At 43.3% G+C, this 21,975-nt stretch overlaps 1 protein-coding gene across 7 annotated transcripts in view; it reads left to right on the plus strand.

The window, feature by feature from the left end:
- Cntrl (centriolin) overlaps nt 1-21,153 on the plus strand; it is an 86,825-nt gene extending 65,672 nt beyond the window's left edge. For 6 of the 7 annotated variants that reach the window (XM_057755597.1, XM_057755598.1, XM_057755599.1 and 3 more), the window contains 18 exons: nt 2,524-2,654; nt 2,831-2,971; nt 3,076-3,202; nt 3,358-3,522; nt 4,148-4,307; nt 6,488-6,603; nt 6,678-6,895; nt 10,762-10,919; nt 12,088-12,161; nt 13,634-13,822; nt 14,231-14,456; nt 14,997-15,202; nt 16,246-16,386; nt 17,854-18,117; nt 18,281-18,343; nt 18,910-19,116; nt 20,383-20,452; nt 20,745-21,153. In XM_057755597.1, coding sequence (XP_057611580.1) covers nt 2,524-2,654; nt 2,831-2,971; nt 3,076-3,202; nt 3,358-3,522; nt 4,148-4,307; nt 6,488-6,603; nt 6,678-6,895; nt 10,762-10,919; nt 12,088-12,161; nt 13,634-13,822; nt 14,231-14,456; nt 14,997-15,202; nt 16,246-16,386; nt 17,854-18,117; nt 18,281-18,343; nt 18,910-19,116; nt 20,383-20,436 — 2,640 coding nt within the window. In that variant the 3' untranslated portion in view covers nt 20,437-20,452; nt 20,745-21,153. Of the gene's footprint in view, nt 1-2,523; nt 2,655-2,830; nt 2,972-3,075; nt 3,205-3,357; nt 3,523-4,147; nt 4,308-6,487; nt 6,604-6,677; nt 6,896-10,761; nt 10,920-12,087; nt 12,162-13,633; nt 13,823-14,230; nt 14,457-14,996; nt 15,203-16,245; nt 16,387-17,853; nt 18,118-18,280; nt 18,344-18,909; nt 19,117-20,382; nt 20,453-20,744 lie in introns of those variants that run through there. The other variant, XM_057755603.1, reaches the window with a different exon arrangement.
- The last annotated feature ends 822 nt before the right edge of the window (nt 21,154-21,975 follow it).

A 21,975-nucleotide genomic window follows, 5' to 3' on the forward strand; every position in this document is an offset into this window, starting at 1 on the left:
TGCACAGCTGGGCTTTGCTTGCCTTTCCGTAAAGTATTAAATAGCATGTTTTAAATTCCTGAAGTTGTTTAGTTCAGCATGTCCTTCTCTCCCTTCTGCCTGTGTTTGTTGAGGGATTGTTGTTTGTTTTTAATTTGGACTCTTCAATCTGTGTCTTTTTAAATGACCAATCAGATTCTTATAGAAGTCTTGCTTTTCTTCACACAGAAGTAATGATATGCTTTCAGTTCCTAGGTCATAGATTTTCATTTATTTAAGTACAGCCAAGTTGAAATTAAAAAAACAAAGAAAGGTTCTGAGATGATCTTTGCTGAACCTACTTCTGTGGTGAGTGAGTGACAGTAACAGCGTTCTTTAGGCCACAACGCAGGAGAAATCCAGAGGGAAGGTGATTTTCCAAGCCCGTATGGTGGCTATTTATAAACGCCATTTCGTTTCGCATCCCTGGCAGCTCTGTGAATTGACGTTAGCATGGTTTGCCTATCAACTTAGAGCAGCTTATAACTGGCCCAGAGTTGCACAGCTGAAGCAGCGCCTTCCTAAGAGTTCTTTAGTAAATGAGAATTCCAGATAGAGACAAAGCCCCTGGGCACATGAGACACCTCAGAAAGTATTTTTATTTTGTTAGTTCAACTTGAATCTATTTAAGTTAATAGAAACCTACTACTTGGAACTGAATGGGTGGCTTCACCTATTAAATTCTGTGTACTGTTGTTGCAATACAACCCAACGGTTTCTCTTTGTTTGGTTTTGGTTTTGAGTTTGTTTTTCAGGATGTTAGATCAGGTTTTATCTGCTAGTCAACAGGGTGTCAGGTCCCCCGCAGAGGTGGCCAAGGCATGTCTCTAATTTAGAAGGCTGAAGCTAACCCAGTGTAAACTGTCGTGAGTCTCTGGGCCTGCAGCATTTCAGCCCCTCTACATCATTGGAGTCCATCAGTCTTCACAGACATAGCCCCTTCCAGGAAGCCTCCCTCACATGGTACATGGTCTTAAATGAGAACAGGGATGTCCTCATTTCTTTTTTTTTTTTCCTTTTTGTTTTGTTTTTGGTTTTGTTTTGTTTCAGTTTTTCAAGACATGGTTTCTCTGTTTCTCTGTGTAGCCCTGGCTGTCCTGGATCTCACTCTGTAGACCAGGCACAAACTCATAGAGGTCCACCCACCTCTGCCTCCCGAGTGCTGGGATTAGAGGTGTGCGCCACCACTGCCTGACCCTCATTTCTTTTCTTACGAGGAGTCCTTGTGCTGTAAACATTCGGTTTCTGTGTGGAGAAGTAGAGAAAACATATCACCTGTATTTGCTTTAATCAGTAGCATTGGCAGTGGGCACACAGAGGAAGGCTGACCACACAGCAGACCGCTCTCTCCTCCCAGGGACTCAGGGTTAAGGCTTGTGAAGCAGGGGAGAGGAAGCAGCTGAATGTGCCAGACATGTTAGAACCTGCCCAGGAAGCTAGAGCGCCTTCCTTCTTGAGCAGGGCGATACTCTGCTGATGAGCCAGCAGAAGGCAGCTCAGTGAAGAGATGCGGTGACGTGTCTAGTGCTGTGGACCTTCCAGCCAGTTGACATCCACAGGACAGTTCAGACACATTTCACCCGCAGACACCTACGACTTCTGAGGCTCTATGTGAGTCAATATTCAGTCAAGTACAAACTAAACTCTCCTTTTAGATCCACTAAACCTCCTAATCTAGGCAGATCAGGAAACCAAGTTGATATTTGATATGCCAAATCTAGCATAGGAATATATCCAGAGACTTCAAAGAGATTTGGTGTTGGTGTTCCTTAGCCATAAAGAAGTCACCATCACAAAATGAGAGCCCATTTCACAATGATATCTGATGTAAGAAGAATCTACGCTAGAGATTGAAAGCTTGGTAAAATTGTTGTCATTTATTTATTTATTTATTTAAGCTTAACTGAAAGTTTTATTGAGGGAAGGGAGTGGGAAAGGGAGAGAGAAGAAGAGAAGAGAAAGAAAAAGAGACACAGAGACTAGAGAAGAAGTAGGAAAAGTCCTGCCTGCCCCTAAAGAAGAGCAGCAGGAAGGAGACAGATTATTGCCATTTAGTTGACTAGATTTGATAATAATCAAATTTTTGAAATAAAAAGGTATCTCCAGCCAGTCTCATCCACTCGGAACGACTTTTTTCTTAAGAGCTCTTTGTTGACAAAGATGCAGTTGTACAGTTCCTCTCGGCTGCTCACACCACTTGAAGATCTTTTCTGTTCGAGCGCACTCTGACATCTGCATCCTCTACACGCCATTACAAAGACTAGGTCGCAGTCTGTTTTAATTCACTATCTTCATCTTTCATTTGTCCAGATTTATCTAACTACATTTTTACATAGTGATTATTTGCTTCTGGACAACTCCCTGAGTATTAGAGAGTCATAGCAAAGGAATGTTTTCAGGTGTTTCTGTTTGTGTCGCGTTTACTGAGATTTGTACAGTTAATTGGGTAGATAACTATGGTAAGTACTATAGTCGAATTGGTTTTAATGGCAGTTTCTCTTCTAGACAAAGAATGCTGTTGAAAAGTTTGCTGATGCTGAAAGAAATTTATTACAAACTGAGTCAGATGCTGAGGCATTAGAAAAGAGAGCCCAGGAGACTGCACTTAACCTCATGAAAGCCGAGCAGCAACTAAGGTGGGTAGACCCCAGACTTGTGAGGTGGGTGGAGCCCAGACTGCTGGGTGGACCCCAGTGCTACTGAAGTAGGTGACCTTGGGACTGCTGAGGCGGGTTGACTCCTGTGCCACTGAATAATAATGGTTGATGTGTGCTAAGCCTGAAGAGCCAAGGGGGTAAATATCCCGTTGTAGACTGCTCCAGGCTGATGCAGAGGACTTGGAGCAGCACAAAATCAAACAAGAAGAGATCTTAAAAGAAATAAACAAAGTTGTAGCAGCCAAAGATGCAGATTTCCAGTGTCTGAATGAGAAGAAGGAGAAGCTGACAGAAGAGTGAGTAAAGGCTTCTGAGGGACCCCGGGGTGCGGGTGGGGGCCACAGCAGCTGTGGGTGCCAGGCCCCTTTAGAGGCTGCTAAAGTACTGCCCTGCTTTGTAGGCTTCAGAGTCTGCAAAGAGACATCGAGATAGCAGAATGCAATGAGGATCGCCACCTGCAGCTCCTCAGAGAATCTGAGACTCTCCTTCAGGCCAAGAGAGCTGAGCTGGAAACACTGAAAAGCCAGGTGTGGCTAGATACTCGGAAGAAGACTAATTAAGACATATTTATTCTTGAGGATTGCTGGATAAGGTTTATTAATTGTAGAAAAGATGGGAAAATACAAAAAATATTAAAAATATATACATCTTGAAGTCCAACTTCCCATCTCTCCTTTTTCAGGTAACAAGCCAGCAGCAGGAGCTGACTGACCTAGACGCGCAGTTGAGGCACAGAAGGGAGGAGCTGCTCCTGCTCCAGGACGGCCTGGTCCAGGCAAAGTCTGACCTCCAGGAAGCCCTGACACTGGGCGAGACGGAAGTCGCTGAGAAGTGCGGCCACATCAGGGTGTGTTTGCCAGTAGGCTCTTAGGAGTCCAGCCAGTGCTTTGCCCTGGGTCTCCCCAAATGGAGATAGAAAGGCCCCTCCATAGTGCTGTTGGACGTGTGTTAATGTATTGGTGATGAGGGAGTCAGGTACCCACCTGATACACTCTGGGTTCTCTTGCTTCTTGGCTTTCTCATGTCTTTCCTGTCCAGAAATGCCCTTATCCCGGCACAGTCTACATCCCACTCTGCCTGTTTCTCAAAGCTCAGCCACATGTAACCTCCTTTTGGCTTGGGTTTTGTTTTTTTCAGTTGCTCTTAAGGAGTTTCTTTCTCTTGTATTTGAGAGCAGCCTCTTGTCTGTGACCGTGTCTGTGTCCCCAGTCTTCTGTCCTGACAGCCACTGAGGCTGGAAGCAGTCTTTGTATGGGGTAAATCGCACAATGACCTATGTATGAATTATGTTACTTTTTTCTGTTACACGGTAGATGTTAGTATAAAATATGGTTCTGTTCTTGGCACCAAAGACAAAAATTGCTATAAACTAATTTACAAATTAGGTATACGAGATAAAACAACAACAGAACTGACTCCTGTGAAAGGGATGCCAGTTCTTCACAGAGGAGATGACTTTTATTTAAACACAGGAAGTAAAGTCTCTGCTGGAGGAACTGAGTTTCCAGAAAGGAGAACTGAATGTCCACATCAGTGAAAAGAAGACTCAGCTAGCACTTATAAAGCAGGAGATGGAGAAAGAGGAAGAAAACCTCCAGGTAGTTTTACAGCAGCTGCAGAAACATAAGGCTGGTAAGTTTAAAGAGCAGGTCTCAAAGTGTGAGGCTGGAAGCATCTATGCCGCACCTCACCACACTGACATCACTGATGAGCAAAGAGGAGCAAGTTATGAAAAGAACATGATGGTCCCTGCCATTCCGTTTCTTAAGGTTTATTTAAAGGGAAGTAGCCATATTAGTGGCTGATTAGAGTGTGCTGTCAGAAGGAAGGCTCTTAGAACTGATGGGGTATAACAGAGAGGTTTCAAATATTCAAATTTGTAAAACCAATTTTGTGGGCTATTTGATCACACTGTGAAACCCAAAGCTGTGTTAATAAAATCAACCTTGGATTAGTTGATTTTATTAGTTGACAGGAATAGCCATACAGAAAGATGGATAAAGAGGCAGAGGCACACAGGAAAAAATAGGGAGTTTCATGGTATTTTTGGTTTGGGACAGCTGAAGAGAGGCCGTCTTATTAGGTCTCTGGCCAAAAAGGAAAACCAGCTGATTGCTTCTCAGCCTCTCTGAGCTAGCAGGTTTTCACCCCAACATCTGACTCCCGAGTCTTTATTGGTAAAGAGAATGATAGAGACTTAGTCAAAAAAGTACATTTGGCGGCAACAACAGAGCTGGTGCTGGTATGACTGAAAATCTCGCCAGGCCTCGGGCCTGTGGGGCCATAGATGGTAGGTAGGTAAGATATCAGATCAGGTACAGCCACTAAAGCCAACTGAAAAACAGTAAGCTGAAGTTCCCATTTCTACTCATCTAGAGACGGCCCGCCTTTATGTGCACCACAGCATGATTTGTGATTACAGAACTGGAAAGAAGGGGCTGGAGAGATGGCTCAGTAGTTAAGAGCACTGACTGCTCTTCCAAAGGACCTGGGTTCAATTCCCAGCACCCACATGGCAGCTCACAACTGTCTGAAGATCCGGTTGCAGGGGATCTGATACCTTCACACCAATGACATTAAATAAACCGTAAAAAAAATGTTTTAAAAAATAAAATAAAATGAAATAAAAAAAAAGAACTGGAAAGAAAAGACTTATGTTTAATACTTAAAGACATGAAAAATTAGAGTGAAAAAAATTTAGGTGAATGGTGAGTATGAGATATAGCCCAGTTATTTTATTTATTTATTTATTTATTTATGATCATGTTTTATTTTATGTGAGCATAGTGTGTGCATGCCTACTACGTGTGTACACAGCCCACAGGAGGACATCTGATGTCCCGTTGGGACACAATCTTATTCCCTTGAGACGAGGGCTCTCACTAAACCTGGTTACAGTGATCCTCCTACCTCTGCAACCCACCCCACCGCACACACACACATAGAATACTACAGTTACAGCCACACCCGCCCCACCGCACACACACACACATAGAATACTACAGTTACAGCCACACCCGCCCCACCGCACACACACACACATAGAATACTACAGTTACAGCCACACTCGCCCCACTGGAGCAGCACAGTGGAGGTAGGTCCAGTCTCTGTAGGCCTGCATCGCACTCTCAGGCTGTATCTATTTGGAAGGAGGAAGCTGCAGTGCTCGCCAGTGCACACAGTGTCAGCATTCACAGACTCGGTCACGTCAGCTTCCTGTCCAGACCTTCCCAGTCCACCTGAGGCTTCTAGGCAACTACCATTGACTGTGAGTCTGAGGCCATGCCCATGTCAAACAAAGTGTACTCCTGAAATAGAACACCCCAAAATGCTCTTGTAGTAGTCATCTTTTGAGTTTTTTATTACATTGTTTTGCTTATTAAATGTGTACGTGTGAAGAACAGTATGGAAGTCAGGCAACTTTGGGGCATTGGTTCTTTCCACCATGTGGGTCCAAATTTTTCCTATTTTAATTAATATTTTTTCAAAAAAAAAAGTACTTAGTTCATTTTATATGGAAATAAATGCTCCTAGAATCAGAATTTTATTAAATGTTTTTAACAAATTAGTGTCATTTTTGTTTACTTGCCTCCCAGTGCTGGGATTAAAGGTGTGCGCCACCACCAGCCAGCTACAAATTAGTGTTTTTAACAGGACTTTCAAAAAGGTTTTTCCTTTAAAAATAAAATCAGCATTTAGGTAATTCAGCAAAATTGTGTTTCTATGTCGGTCAACAAGGAGGTGCAGTCTGTCGTGCTCGTGCTCTGTCTCCTGGTTCTCTTCCTGGCACTGACCCGCTTTGTCTCTGTCAGAACTAAAGAATGTAGCAAACACGCTGCAACTTGAGAACAGTGAGCTCCAAGGTCTGAGGCTACAGCACGACCAGAAGGTGACGGAGCTGGAGAAGACCCAGGTGGACGTGCTGGAGGTACAAAGGAAAACCTGTGCCTTTTCCTCGAGCCTTTCTCCTCAGGGTTCTGAAGTCTCTCCTGTCTAACTCAGGAAAAGCTGGAGCTGGAGAGTTTGCAGCAGACAGCACAGCAGCAGAACAGGGAAATAGAGTGGCAGAAGCAGCTGCTGGAGAGAGACAAGCGGGAAATAGAGCGTGTGAGGGCCGAGACCCAGGCACTGCGGTCATGCGTGGAGTGTTTGACTAAAGAAAAGGAAGATCTCCAAGAGCAGTGTGAAACTTGGGAAAAGAAGTCTTCACATGCCAAAAGGTAAGGGAGCTGCTCATAGTGCTGCATGTCTGGAATCCCAGCACCCAGGAGCTGAGGCAGGAGCATTGCCATGAATTTAAGGCCACCATGGCCTACATAACAGGTTCTAAGCCACCAGTGCTATTTAATAAGAACCTGTCTCAAATCAATAGCAAAAGCCAAGTGTAGTGATGCACGCCTTTAATCCCAGCACTCGGGAGGCAGAGGCAGGTGGATCTCTGAGTTTGAGGCCAACCTGGTCTATAGAGCGAGTTTCAGGACAGCCAACGCTGTTAAACAATGAAACCTTGACTCAACAAAACAGCAAAAATTATAACAAAAAAAATATTTTACAAACCTTATAGCATAATTTTCTGATTTTTTTGGTGCTTTTTTTTTTCAACTTTTCTCCCCTTAAGAGCATTTTTTCAAAAACTACCTTGCTGAATGTAGGTGACAGTTGTATGGCTGCACACACTGCAGGGCCACTGGCAGTGGCACTAAAATTTATCCCTACTGCTTGTACTGGCATTTTGGAACCCATTCTCTTTTGATGGATACCTTGCTCAGCCTAGATATAGGAGGGAGGGTTTTGGATCTCCCCAAAGCAATGTGCCTTATCCCCTCTCTGAGGAGTGGATGGGGCTGGGAGGAGGTGAGGGAGTGGGAACTGGGATTGGTATGTAAAATGAAGAAAGCTAGCTGTTTAAAAAAATAAAATAAAAAACAAGCAATCTGGCCTGGGGTTGGAGGTAGAGTGGTTGTTTTCAAGCATGAGAACTTGAGTTCAGTCCCCAGAGCCCATGTGAACGCAGAACCACACACTCATAGTCCCAGCACAGGGAGGTCTCTGAAGCTCACCGGCCACCCTAGCCTGCATGAGCTCTAGGCACTAAGAGACCCTGCCTCCAAAAGAAAAAGGCGAGCAGCTCTAAACACCGAAGGGTGTCCTCTGAAACACACACACACACTCTGTTTTGCTGGAAACAAATTCAAAGGAACAATTTCTTCATTTCTGTAAGAGACAAATTGTTCTCAGATTGATCTACATATTGAAAACAATTGCAGTCAAAATCCCAGTAAGCATTTTTTCCTTCCTTTTTTAGAAATTCAAAATTTGGTTCTAAAATTTATAAGGAAAGCAAAAGACCAACAATTCATAGAATTCTTTAGACATAACATGAAGAAAAACTAGGAAGAAAAGGATTTAAGATTAATATAACTTGATTTTAAGACTTCATATAAGGGCTGAAGAGATGGCTCAGTGATTAAGAGCACTGATTGCTCTTCGAGAGGTCCTGGGTTCAACTCCCAGCACCCATATGGCAGCTCACAACTGTCTGTAACTCCAGTTTTAGGGGACCTGAAACTTCCCATGGCAAAACACTAATGCACATTTTAAAAAATAAAAAAGACTTCATATAAATTATACTAATCAAAACCTTGTGGTGCTGGTATACAACAGATAAATAGATCCATGCAACAGAACGGAGCAGTGCTTCTCAGTGCTGCGATCCCTTAATACAGTTTCTCATGTTGTAGCGACCCCGAACCATAAAATCATTTTTGTTGTTACTTTATAACTATAATTTTGCTACTGTTATGGATCATAATGTAAATATCTGTGTTTACTGTGTCCTACCCCCAAAGAGGTCACAACCCACAGGTTGAGAGCCACTAGACTAGAGGATCCAGAAATAAACTGTGATATATGAAGCATGTATTTTGAGAAGTATCTAAAGGCATCTTTTCAATAGAGAAATAGTCTTTTAAGAATTATTATTGTAAGAATTGAAGATATAAAGCCCAGAATACAATCCATATTTTACTATATTGAAAAAAAAAATGAGTTCCAGGTAATGGTGGCACACACTTTTAATCCCAGCAGTCGGGAGGCAGAGACAGGTGAATCTCTGAGTTTGAGGCCAGCCTGATCTACAGAGTGAGTTCCAGGACAGGCTCCAAAAAGGTACAGAGAAACCCTGTCTCAAAAAAAAAAAAAAAAAAAAAAAAAAAAAAAAAAAAAAGCTAGAGAGATGGCTCAACAGTTAAAACCATTTACTGCTCTCCCAGAGGTTCTGAGTTCAATTTTTACCACCTACATGGTTGCATATAACCGTAAGTATCTCTGGTTACAGGCATTGTGACACTCCCTTCTGGCCACTGTGAGTACTAGGCATACAAGTAGTGCACAGACATGCATGCAGGGTGAACACCTATTCACATAAGCCAGCAAAATGGTTCAGTGGGTAACAGTTCTTGCTGCCAAGCCTGGGATAACCTGTGTTTAATTCCCCGAGTTCACAAAGTAGAAGAATACAACTCCTTAAGATGTCATTTTATCTCCACACATGCAACATGGCATGTGCATACCCCCTCTCCAACTGAATAAATACGTGTAAAGAAAATGAGCCATAAACATAAATATATAAATTAAATATAAAATTTAAGAGAAAACAAGCCCTTTGTGACTTCAAGTAGGACAAAAATTTTCTTATCTAGGCACCAAAAACATGATCCATATAAAAACAGTAAAGCACAGTAGAGGGGAGATGGCTCAGTGAGGATCTGAGTTCCAGGTACCAGAACTCTGTAGAAAGGAGGAGAGAAGGCAAGACCCCATGGGCCTACTGGCTTAGCTCATTTAGCCAAAAGAGTGAGTTCCGGGTTCAGAGAGCTACTGTATCATTTCATGCATGCCTGTACAGGTAAACATATCTTACACACAAATGCTTACACATATACACAAAATTAGATAAGTAAAATGGGACATTTAATGCTGACAAGAAGGCACAGATGCTCTGATGGCCTGACATAAACCCTGGAACCCACATAAAAGGCCAGATGCTGGGGTTGTGCATTGGGAATCCCAGAACTGTTGTGGAGAGATGGGAGGCAGAGATAGGAGAATCACCTGGAAGCCCACATGCCAGCCAACCTGGAGAACCCACCATAGCAGAAACATGACAAGAAACCACAGCAGGGAGAAAGGCTCCTGGAGGCTGTGTTCTGGCCTGCGCTCAGACACATGCACAGTAGTAATAAGTGACCTTATTAAAAACTGGACATGCAAGCCGGGTGTGATGGCACGCACCTTTAATCCCAGCACTCGGGAGGTAGGAGCAGGTGGAAATCCGTGAGTCCAAGCCAGCTTAGTCTACAGAGCTAGTTCCAGGACAACCAGAGCTACATAGAAAGATCCTTTCTCAAAAAATAAATAAATAAAAATAAAAACAAGGCATTTAAAAGATCTCTCCAAAAGACACTTTTGAAAGTAATAAAAATACATGGCAAGAGTTAGGAGAAAAATCTTCTCAACCATGTGTATAATGTAAGACTTACATGTGCAAAATATTTATTATAAAGAGCCTTCAAAACTTAATAGAAAATAACTTAGTTTTTTAAATGGGCTAAATAAAGATTTGAACATACATTTTCATAGAAGCTACATGAGGGAAAAGAAGCACATGAAAAAACACTAAGTATCATTCATCACTAGGGACACCCAACTTAAAAGCACAGTGAGATACACACTTGCTAGAGTGGCTGAAGTAACAGGCAGACCCTATGGTACAAATTGTACATATGGTGTATTTCCTGCTTTTTCACTTACTGATGAGTTTGCAGTCTGTGTTTATCACTCAGTTTTGTTTTGTTTTGGGAATTTTGAATGTCACATGTAAAACTTAGTGAACCCCTTTTCTTTAATTTCCTATTTGGAATGCTGGTGAGGTGTCTTTCGGAAATGAGTTCTGGCTGGCTTCCTATATTCCAGGCCTCATCCTCATCCCAACTTCCTACTGTGCACTATGGAGGGTGGCACTGCCCCTCAGTCGGCCTCGTGTGCGCGTATTTTCTGTTTAACAGTCTGGTTTGTTCCATGGTAGAGTTCTAGCAGCTTCTGAAGAAAGCAACAGAACAGAGCAGTCAACCCTAGGGAAGCTGGAACTGCGTGTCAGAGAGCTGCAGCAGGAGCTGGAGCACCTGAGCCAAGACAAGCTAGCCCTTCACAGCGACATATCCATGGTGCAGCAGCAGCTCCAAGGTAAGGGACGGACTGCAGACTCATGACTCTGCAGCCCACAGCTTGCCCCTAAGAGAAGTGAGTGATGCAAAATGGAGTGTGGGGTTTCTTTCTAAAGTTAGATTATGGATTTGATTGTACCACTCTATAAATATACCAGGTCTAAATCATATACTTTTAAGACACACATGATACATGGATTTTATTGTAAGCTCTTTTTTAAAATGTAATTTATGTTCCTTAGGGAACAGTTTATAATTAGAACAAAAAAATTATATAAAAATTACTTTGGGGCCAGTGAGGTGGCTCAATAGGTAAAAAGCACTTGTCATCAAGCCTGACAACCTGAACTTCAAGCTCACAATACAAGGAGAGAACGGACTCCCAGATGTTGACCTGTCCTCCACATTGCTGCACCGCTCATGCTCATACTCACTCGCACAAATACACACAGTAATAATAGGTTGACATCACTCCTCGCGCCATAACTCTTGTGTGTGTGTGCATGCACCTAAATAGTAGAAATGTCTCTTACTACCAAATGTTCATTTATTTAGGAGAAATGGCTAAGTATTTATAGCTGTTAAGCATTTATTATGTTCTAGTCATGGTGTATGTACTGTCTCATTTTTAATCCATGTGACAAAACTAGATCTGGTGACACACACAGTACTCATTAGGCTGAGGCAGGAGAAACATTAAGGTTAAAACCAACTGGGCTGCATAATGAGATACTGTTTCAAAAGCAAACAAAACCTTTGTAGCATTTTTGACATAGAAAGCAGTATTTTATCCTATAGGTAATGATACTGAGGCTTAATTTCTTGCAATTTACTAAAGATGACAGAGCTAGTAATAGATACCAATTTTATCTATGCATTGTCTTCATGAAAGAGTCTGCCAGGTTTACATTTCCAGAAGTAATGTACAGTACACCCATTTTTAAACCACTAATTTAGCCAACATTATTATCTAAGTGTTATGAATTCTTTGAAATATGAAAATACGGAAATCTTTGAAAACCCCTACCTAGGTTGTACACGTCTCTTGCCCTTTAATAAGGTAATGTAGCATTGTCATTGTTTTAACAGAAATAAATATAAATTTAGTTCTGATGAAATTTGAGGAGGCTCAAGTGAAAAACTGTATGCATATGTATAAATAACATTTTATGAAAATGTTTCTGTAGATAAACGGGAAGCCATAAACTCGCTACAGGAGGAACTAGATAATACCCAAGACCATTTGAATGTAGCAAAGCAGGTAAGGTTTACAAATATAATTGACTTCTTTCAGCCGGCACTACAGCACTGTATGCCCCTTACACGGCACCATAGGGCCACCAGCACATCACCATAGGGCCACCTACACGCCACCATATAGCCCCTTACACGGCACCATAGGGCCCCATACGCAACACTATGGTCCCCATATGCAACACATATAGCCTCTTAAACAGCTCCATCGGACCACCTATGCAGCACCATAGGGCTACCTACACAGCTCCATAAGGCTATCTACCTATGCAGCACCATATAGCCCCTTACACAGCTCCATAGGGCCACCTACGCAGCACCATAGGGCTATCTACCTACACAGCACTGCCTTCAGATAAGGCTTTGGTCCTGGGATGGTTCTCTGGTCTGTGTTAGCACTTGGTTCAAGTTCACCCAAAGCTAGGAAGAAGTAGGGTAGTAGTTAGACCAGAGTCAAACAGCAATTCCTAGAAGCCTCTACCAGGACATGGGGATCTATGGCACAGGTGCTCTCCCCACTCCCATGAAATTGCTCACAGAACTGCAGAGCAGGTGTCAGTTGGAGCATCCATTCAGTCAGGAGCCGACTGGTGCAGCTTGTGACCCTGAGCTTCTGATGACCTTGGTCACTCAGTGTCAGCCTGTGAGAGCAGGACTACATACAGTTTAGGGTTCAGAGGGCTTCAGGAAATTAGATGAAACATTAAATTCTTTTCCTTTTCCTTTAGAATTCTGTGTTTCTAAAACATAAAACTTCTAAGACAATTTTTTGTTGTTGTTGGGGGGTATTCAAGACAGGCTTTCAAGCCTGTACTGGAACAAGCTCTGTAGACCAACCAGAACTGGCCTCGAACTCACAGAGATCCACCTGCCTTTGCCTCACGAGTGCTGGGATTGAGGCCTGGCTCAAAAATCTTTTTTTTATTTTATGTGCATCGGTGTTTTGTCTGCATGTGTGTCTGTTGGATCTCCCTGGAACTGGGATTACAGTTGTGAGCTGCTATGTGGGTACTGGGAATTGAACCTGGGTCCTCTGAAAGAACAGCCATTGCTCTTAACCACTGAGCCATCTCTCCAACCCTCAAAAAAAATCTTTGTATGATGTCAGATTCTTAAATTTTTTCTGTATTAAAAATAAAGCTAACTCTTTCAAATTTGTTCTAAGTTTTGAACGTGTCTAAAGATTTCAGATAGTAACAAAAGGATTAGCCCTCGTTTGTAGTTTCTCTTCGTCTTCCTAGCAGTCCTGAGGTTTTTGCAGAGGCTGTTTACCCCTATCTTGTTGACAGGGCAACTGGAGCTTTAGTGAGGTTTGCCATCCCGTCCCATCTTCCTTGTTAAGTAGGCACTGAGAGAAGGCAAGCCAGGGGTTAACTCTGAGTTCTGGGCACTTCTCTGTTAAGTTTGCTGAGAGTAAAGGATGTGGTCACCTTAGGAAGTGGCTTTGTAAAGAGTTCCAATGTGTTCTTTCGTTTAAAGGACCTGCTCCACACCACCCAGCGCCAGAATGCTCTGCTCAGTGAACAGGGGCAGCTGCAGAAGGACATCAGCAAATGGATTGCCAGGTTTGAGAACTGTCAGAAAGAGACAGAGACTAAAGAAGAACAACTTCAGGAACTTCAGAATGAAATCAGAGAGAGCAAGCTCCAGCTAGACCAGCAAGAAGCGGTACTGCACAGAAAAGGGGGTGTTCTGCATTTCATGGGAGCTTCGTGCCTCCCACCTCCTAACCCAAGATCAGACTGCCCTGTGTGCATCTCCTGGGTGACTGACTCTGATTAGTCTAAGTTACGGACTGTTCAGTCTCAGGCATTGGTCCTGTAAAGATCTAATGGCCACATGCTAATAAATTAGCAGCACCTTGCTTGCCTCCTCTTCTCATGGTGGCCAGGTGGCTTTCCAGACCCTGCTTCATCTTTATAAAGACACTGGCAATTGTTCTCGCTGTCTGTCTGTCTGTCTCTGCCTCCCCTCTCCCCTTGCAGACTTCTCTCTCCTTTCTTTTGAACTGGAATCTCTGAGGATCATCGGGGACACTTATTCCTATATGGCTGACTAAGGTAATTTTCTATTCAGATGTTTCAAAAACTCCAGAAGGAAAGAGAAAGTGAGGAACAGAGGCTAGAGGCTGGTAAAGTGGCCCTGATACAGCAGCAAGAGCGGCTGGAGAAGGAGCTGACAGAGCAGAAACTCAAACTAGAGCAGCTGCTCACAGACGTGTCGGCAGCTGAAGTGCGCCTCAGGACCCTGCAGGAAGAGGAGCGGTGCAGTGAGAGCCTGGAGAAGACGCTATCCCAGGCCAGTAAGTACCCTGCAGGGATTTGACAGGGTGGAGTGCTGTTCTGTTCAGCTTGTGAAGTATGTGGAAAGACTCAGACCCTGGCCCATCTAAGGAGGCTGAAGGAGGGCAGCAGCCCTGTGAGAGATGGCTGAGGCCATAGGGAGGCCAGGGAATTTGTCCTTATGGTGAGGCTTGACCCTAAAACTGGCCAAAGTGTCTCTTCATGCCCTTCTTCATCATCCAGGAAGATGAGTGGGAAAGTGGGAAGTTAGACTCTCAAGGGCAAGTTTTTGGAAGCTGTGCACGTGGGGTGGTTTTGACCCCAGCTGTTCAGAAATACAGTATCAGCACTGAAGGTTGAGTATAGGGATCCATTCTGGAATCAGTTTGCTTTCTTGAGCCCATGGAGTGAGTCGGGGCAGGGTTGTAAAACCAGGTACTAGAGGGAAACAGCAGAGTGCGTGACACCACTGTAAGACGACCTGTCCACGAGGTGGAAAGCTCTGCCCACAGCTGCTCCAGGGCCTCTGGCCAAACCTACTAAACATGCTCACATTCCAGAACAGGAGCTTTCAGAACGGGAACAGCAGCTAATGGAGAAGTCAAGTGAGCTGTTGGCCCTGCAGAAAGAGGCAGACGCTATGAGGGCAGATTTCAGCCTACTGCGGAATCAGTTCTTAACAGAAAGGAAAAAGGCAGAGAAGCAGGTGGCTGGCCTAAAGGAAGCATTGAAGATACAGCGGAACCAACTAGAGAAAAACCTTCTAGTGAGTATTTGCTACCCTGGAAGTCTAGAGTAACAATCGGTTTACACTGAATTGACATATACAATTTACTTATCCACTGCTTCACTGGAGAGAAAATAAATTACTCATCAACCCAGGTCCTAACCCAATGGTAATTATTGGTGTATTTAATCCTAATTTATTATTGAAGCACAAGGTGAGTTTTTTTCTGAGACTTGGTCATTAGCCCCAGAGCAGCTCTGGCTGTCAGCAGGGGGCCATCCTGTGGACAGTATCAGCACAGCACAGAGCTATGCACTGTGTTCAGCCCACTGTGGGCTGCCAGGTGTTGGGTTGGTAGGAACCTTTGTATAGCTGCATTCTGCCCTTTTTGGTCAACATTGGCTTTTATCAGATACACAAAAATCAGGAAGTATGGTGTACCACACTTTTACCCTTGTGTGTTGGTTGGAGGAGGGATAATTACATCATTGAGAGCAATGAGCACAGTGGATTTCCGAAGAATGGGTTCTCCCTGCTCTCTGCTGTATGAAAGGAATCTGGATGCATTTTCCAGAGGGTGTGTGCTTACACCTAGGACTAGACAAGGTGATGGAATTTAGATATCTGAAATTTAATCTGGGCACAGTGGCACACACCTTTAATCCCAGCACTCAGAACCAGAGGCCAAAGATCTCTGGTTTGAGGCCAGCCTAGTCTTACATGGTAGGTTCTAGGTCAGCCAGAGCTACATAGTGGCTACATACCCTGTTCACAAATACATAAATAAATAAAATAACCCACACATACACATTACCCATGATGATATTGTTACCATTTCACAGATAATTAAAGTAGACTGGAGAAGGGGGAAGTAACTTGTCAGAGATAGTGCTAAAGATCCGAGGTTCGAACTTTGGGATTCTCCCGGCCACACTACACCCACCTGCCTCCAGAATGCAGATAGATTTAGCTCCATTCTGCGGCTGTAGAAACGGAGGTGGTTACAACGCTAGTGAGTGTGGAAGCCAGTAACTACAATTGTCCATATGTGACAACAAAGAATTTGCCTCCCTCTGTGCTAGGAGCAAAAACAGGAGAATAGCTGCATGCAAAAGGAAATGGCCACAATTGAACTGGTAGCCCAGGACAACCATGAGCGGGCCAAACGCCTCATGAAGGAGCTCAGCCAGATGCAGCATGAGTACCTGGAGCTCAAGAAACAGGTATTCACCCTCAAAGCCCAGCTGGCCAGCCTGGGCCACCATGTGGGCCTATTACACCCCTCCCCAGGGCTCAGGCAGGCTTTAGATGTTGCATGTGGGAGTTGTGAAAAGTTTATTGTTAAGAATATTCTGTAAGTTCAATCTTTTACAGCCCTAAAATTTAGACATTCATTTAAGGAAACTATATTGGTTAAAAATATACTTCTAAAATTATTTTCAGTGAGCTTTTTTTAAAATCACATTTATTTATTTGTGTTGTGTGTGAGTGCATCCCCCCCCCCCACACACACACACACACTATGGCGAGCATGTGGAGGTCAGAAGACAACTTGAGGGAGCCAGTTCTCTCCTTCCTACTGGGTCTTAGGGGTTCCACTCAGGTTGGAAGGCTTAACTTTACCTGCTGAGCCAGCTCAACTGTTTTAAAAAATAGGTGTGCAGGCACAGGCTCCTAAGTATGCAGGTCCATGCATGTGTGGAGTTGGAGTACACCTTGGGTATCATTGTCAGGAAACCCAGCCTTGTCTCTTTAGACAGGGTTCCTTGTCCTGGAGCTCACCTATTAGACTAGACTGGCTGGGCAGGAATCCCAAGGAGGCCCTGCCTCCACTTCTCCAGCACTAGGATTATACGTGTCCCTATGCTCAACATTTTATGAGTTCTGAGTATTAAGCTCAAGTTTTAATGCCTGCAAGCCAAGTACTTTATTGACTGACCAATACCTCCCTCCACCCAACTTTTTATGGTGTGTGCGCATGTGTGTGCTCATGCGTGCACTGATGTGTGTAATTTACATGTGTACATGTACAGCTGGAAGCCAGAGATCAAACTCAGGTGTCATTCCTCAGAAGATATCCACCTTGCTACCTTTAGAGTTTCTATTGCTGTGATAAACACTATGACCAAGAGCAACTTGGGGAGGAAAGGGTTTATTTTACCCTACAACTCTCAGGTCACACTCCATCACAGAAGGAAGTCAGGGCAGGGGCTCACGGCAGGAACTGAAATGGGCCACAGAAGAACACTACTTACTGTATGTTGTTAGGGTATTGTGTGGTCTGTGTGTGGTATTAGGGTATTGTGTGGTAGGTGTGTGCACACGTGTGGTATTAGGGTATTGTGTGACATGTGTGCATGTGTGGTATTAGGGTAACAAATAGTGTGGATATGGGTGTTGCTTACACTTAGTGGTTCATGTAGAAGACAGAGAAGGACCCTTGGTGTGTTCCTCTAATTGCTCTTACTGACTTGAGACGGGGCTCTCATTGAACCAGAAGCTTACTGGTTAGCCAAACTGGCCAGGGAGTTCCAAAGATTGACCTGTCTCTGCCTCCCCACCTTGCCCAGTCTGTGTGTCCTTATACTTGCAAAGCAAGCACTTTACTAATGAGCCAGTCCAGTATCTGTAGATCCTTCAATATAAGACACATTAAGCAGCCTGGTGTTTGACTCCAATTCATTCTTTAGATGGCAAACCAAAAAGATTTGGAGAGAAGGCAAATGGAAATCAGTGATGCAATGAGGACACTTAAGTCTGAAGTGAAAGATGAAATTAGAACCAGTCTGAAGAATCTCAACCAGTTTCTTCCAGAACTACCAGCAGACCTAGCAGCTATTTTGGAAAGAAACGAAAACTTAGGAGAGCTGGAAAGCTTGAAAGAGAACTTCCCATTCACCACGAATGGGAGACTTTTTGAAGAAAAATCTAACTTTTCCCAAGTTCACATCACGGTAAAGTTTGTCCTGCTCTTCTCTGGGCTTCACAGAGTGATAGTTTGGTTCCCACCTCCCCCAGTAAAGCTAAAAACAGATTTTGGGGTGCGAGGGTAGGAGGGAAAGATGGTAGGCTCCCACTCGTGTCAGCTGGTGACTCACTGATCTCTTTCTGAAAAAGGATGAACACTGGCGTGGAGAAGCACTCCGTGAGAGACTGCGCCACCGTGAAGATCGACTCAAGGTTGCTTCTTTAAGAAAGTACAAAAAGCCAATATGAGATAGTTAGCACTTGGCAGGAATGGAGAAGTGTTCCCATGCCCACATACTGCTCAGTCCACTCTTTTGCAGCACTCAAGAGGTTTAGAGACCACATTGTATAAGTTCAGAGAAGCTGACATCACACGGTAGTAAACAGCTATCAATAAAAAAAAAAAATTTGAATTCTAGGGCCTTGGATATATAGCTCAGTGGTACAGCACTTGCCTAGCACATGCAAGGGTACTCGGTCCAGTCCAAAATTCTGATGTGCAGTTGTGTTCTTTAACCTATAAAATTCATCCATGGGACAGGGTCTCCCTCAGTACCATAGGCCAACTATAGGGTGGCCTTGAACTTGGGGCTCTCCTGCCTCAGCCTTCCCAATGCAAGGACTAAAATGCCCCGCCCTCATTCCTGTATATTGAAGTCTGACTTGTTTATCAAAGATGAAGAAGCTGAGTAATGGTTCAGGTGTTTTTTTTTTTTTTTTTTTTTTTTTTTTTTTTTTTTTTTTTTTGTATAAACCCCGTGTCTGGTAACATTTTTCAGGCTCAACTTCGACACTGTATGTCTAAGCAAGCAGAAGTATTAATCAAAGGGAAGCGGCAGACAGAGGGCACCTTACACAGTCTGAGGAGACAAGTTGATGCTTTAGGAGAACTGGTCACTAGTACCTCTGTAGATTCAACGTCATCACCTAGTCTGTCTCACCTAGAATCATCCCTTGTGGAGGACTCCCAACTTGGACAAAGTCAGGTAAGAGGGACACTCTTAAGAGTCTAGTGTCACCTTAAAAACTTTGGGGTTGGTGATCCAAGACGTGGGATCTAATGTCACTGTCAATTGTCTTGGAAATCTCTGGGAAAGTTTACCTAGTCGTTTTGCACCTAAGCTGGTGGCTTAGTCAGTGAACTAGAACTAGATAGGATGACCCAGGAGAAATGCAGTCAGTTTGTCTGTGTCCTTGACTTCTAGATTTCTTTATTTTCTACTTGATCAATGTAGAACTTAGACCTTCAGTGCTGGAGAGATGGCTCAGCATGTAAGCACTGGCTGCTCTTCCAGAGGATCTGGACTAAGTTCCCGGCACTCACATGGTGGCTCTCAATCATCTGTTGTTACTCTAGTTCCAGAGGACCCAACACCCTTTTCTCCACAAGCACCAGACACCCATATAGTGCAGATATTTACATGCAGGCAAAAAAGCTGTAACACATTTTTAGAAGTAAAAACTTTGACCTGTAAGGTCAAGTATGGGTTTCCCTAGGTTTTAGGTGATGCCCAATTCTCAAAAGACATTTGAATGCAGACCTCTTCACTGTCTACTATAAACTCTGGATCTCACAAGGGTTTCTGTGTGGGACTTAATAACCATTTAACAAGAATATAAAGTAACTCATGAAACAGGCCAACAGTAGCACATTATTGATGAGCAGAAAATGGCTTCCATTTCCAGGCTAAACATGCTAAACACAGTACAATCAACATCCCATTTAATTTTTATATCCTGCAAGGTACATTTTGTCCCTTTATGTAGGTAAGGTACTATATAAAATGGTAGATGACTGGTCGAGGACATAGCAAAGGACAAATCAGGACGTACAGGCTAACCTTCCTTTACCAGAAAGCAGTGTGTCCCAAGTGTAAAACATGAGGAATGTCCAAGGACAGTTGCTTCTTTAATTGGCCTAAGGAGGGCAAATCGCTTATGAGTCACAAAACTAATGAGCAGCAGGACTGAGACTTTAGTAAGATTACCTTAACACCTGTAGTGGAGACAAGTCAGGTAAAGGCCCTCCAGAACTTAATGGACTCAGTTAAGTGCTTAGTAAGAAGATGAGGCTGTGGGTACAGAAAATTACATGAGCTTTGAAGGGCTCTATGTAAGAGGTACAGGTGAGTTGTAGGCACTGTTTCAGTCTGGGGCTGTCTGTCATCTGGGCCAGTGAGAGATGAAGCCTTGAATTGGGCTGGGGTTGGGGGCTGACTTCTGTGCTTAAAACTGTTTTTCATTTTTCTCAGAGCTCCTTCCAAGTTCTGCAAGGTCCATCAGAACCACACAGTTACCACCGCTGAGTTTCCTGCTTGCAGGGTATGTTAACAGCCCTGCATTTAACTGGAACATTTGTAAGTCTGGAAGCTCCAGGAAAGAACTAGTCACCTTTTAGTTATTTTGTAAAGTTTATCTTAGAACATTTTGGGGCTAGAAACTGGGCTTAATGGTAGAGCCCTGGCCTAGCACATACACATCCCCAGACTCAGTCCCCCGCACTACAGAATAGGTTCCAGAGGTCCTTCAGCTACTTTAGCAGTCATCACACCAACCACATTCTCTACAGCCTTGTCCTGCTAAAGAGGGTTAATTCTGCTTCTTCTTACTGTAGGAAAAGAAGCCTCAGCCGAGGTCAGGAATATGGTCTTGTGTGAGCTTAAGAGGGAACAGCTACTCTCCTACCTCACTTTCTAATTGGAATGTCAATATATTACCAAGATCCTGTGAATCAGAAACTCTGAGAATGCATTGTAGTTCGTGTTTGTACTGTTTACACTGAAGTTTTTGTAAATTACATGTACCTGTGGGACTAGATGTATAAAGTCTAAACCAGAATATTTTTCTCCCCCAGCCTTGGAAAGTTTTTGTTCCTCCTGAGTCCATAATTGGTATGCCTAGTTACCATGAAAAAAGAATGTACTAAAAGCCCCAAGGCTTAATAAGTTATTTTCAGATTCTGACCAAAATTATTTTTAATATGAAAATAAACGGTACAGCCAACTTGGGTCTGTTGTTTGACATTTCACAGAGCATTCTTTGGTAAGTCATCAGGTTATGACAAGGACATCTTTCCAACCTTTTTCCCATCTTTACCTGATCTTCTTAGCAGTGAGTGTTTCCTTCTTCAGAAGTCTCCACCCGGAAACTACTGCACTTAAGACTGCTTTTCTTTAGCCTATTAAAATAGTAATTCTCTGGTGGAAAACATCAAGACTGTATTCTGGAGACTCAGCTCTGGTGATAAATGTCTATCAGTCAACCTTTAAGCACTCTAACAGCTCAACTGTTAACAGCTCAACTGTGATCGCTACATCTCTTTAGAAATGACCAACCAACCCTGTCAAAGCTGTGTGGCTCTAATGATGTTGGTGACTGGAAAGCCTTTGAGCCATAGTCAGCACTGCCCAACAGCCCCTCACCATAAGGAATATATATGCTCACTAAGCTGTCTGGCTACAGTTGAACCATTAAGATGCGGGGTAAATACAATTATAACAGAGATAATGGGAGTCACACCTTATTTACTTACTGCACAGTATGTTCCAGAAGGCATGTATTTCCAACATATATCTTCTGTATTCCTGTTCTCCTTTCTTTCACTTTATATCTTTGCAAAATTAAAGGCATGGGCTAATCACAATTATGGACAAGGTTTGGGAACACAGTTTTCTGGGCCTGGACCAAGTAACTGTCATACGAGTCCTTCATCTCTACTTCCATGTAAGTAGGAATGGGAACTATCTGGATTTTGTTTTGTTTTTTTGTTTATGGTAAAGGATCTTAAACCATCTATTTCTTTTAAGGCCACATTTAAAACAGACGTACAGGCAAAAAAAAAAAAG

Source organism: Chionomys nivalis, chromosome 22 (genome assembly GCF_950005125.1).
Source record: "Chionomys nivalis chromosome 22, mChiNiv1.1, whole genome shotgun sequence".
In the NCBI taxonomy this organism is placed as follows: Eukaryota; Metazoa; Chordata; class Mammalia; order Rodentia; family Cricetidae; genus Chionomys; species Chionomys nivalis.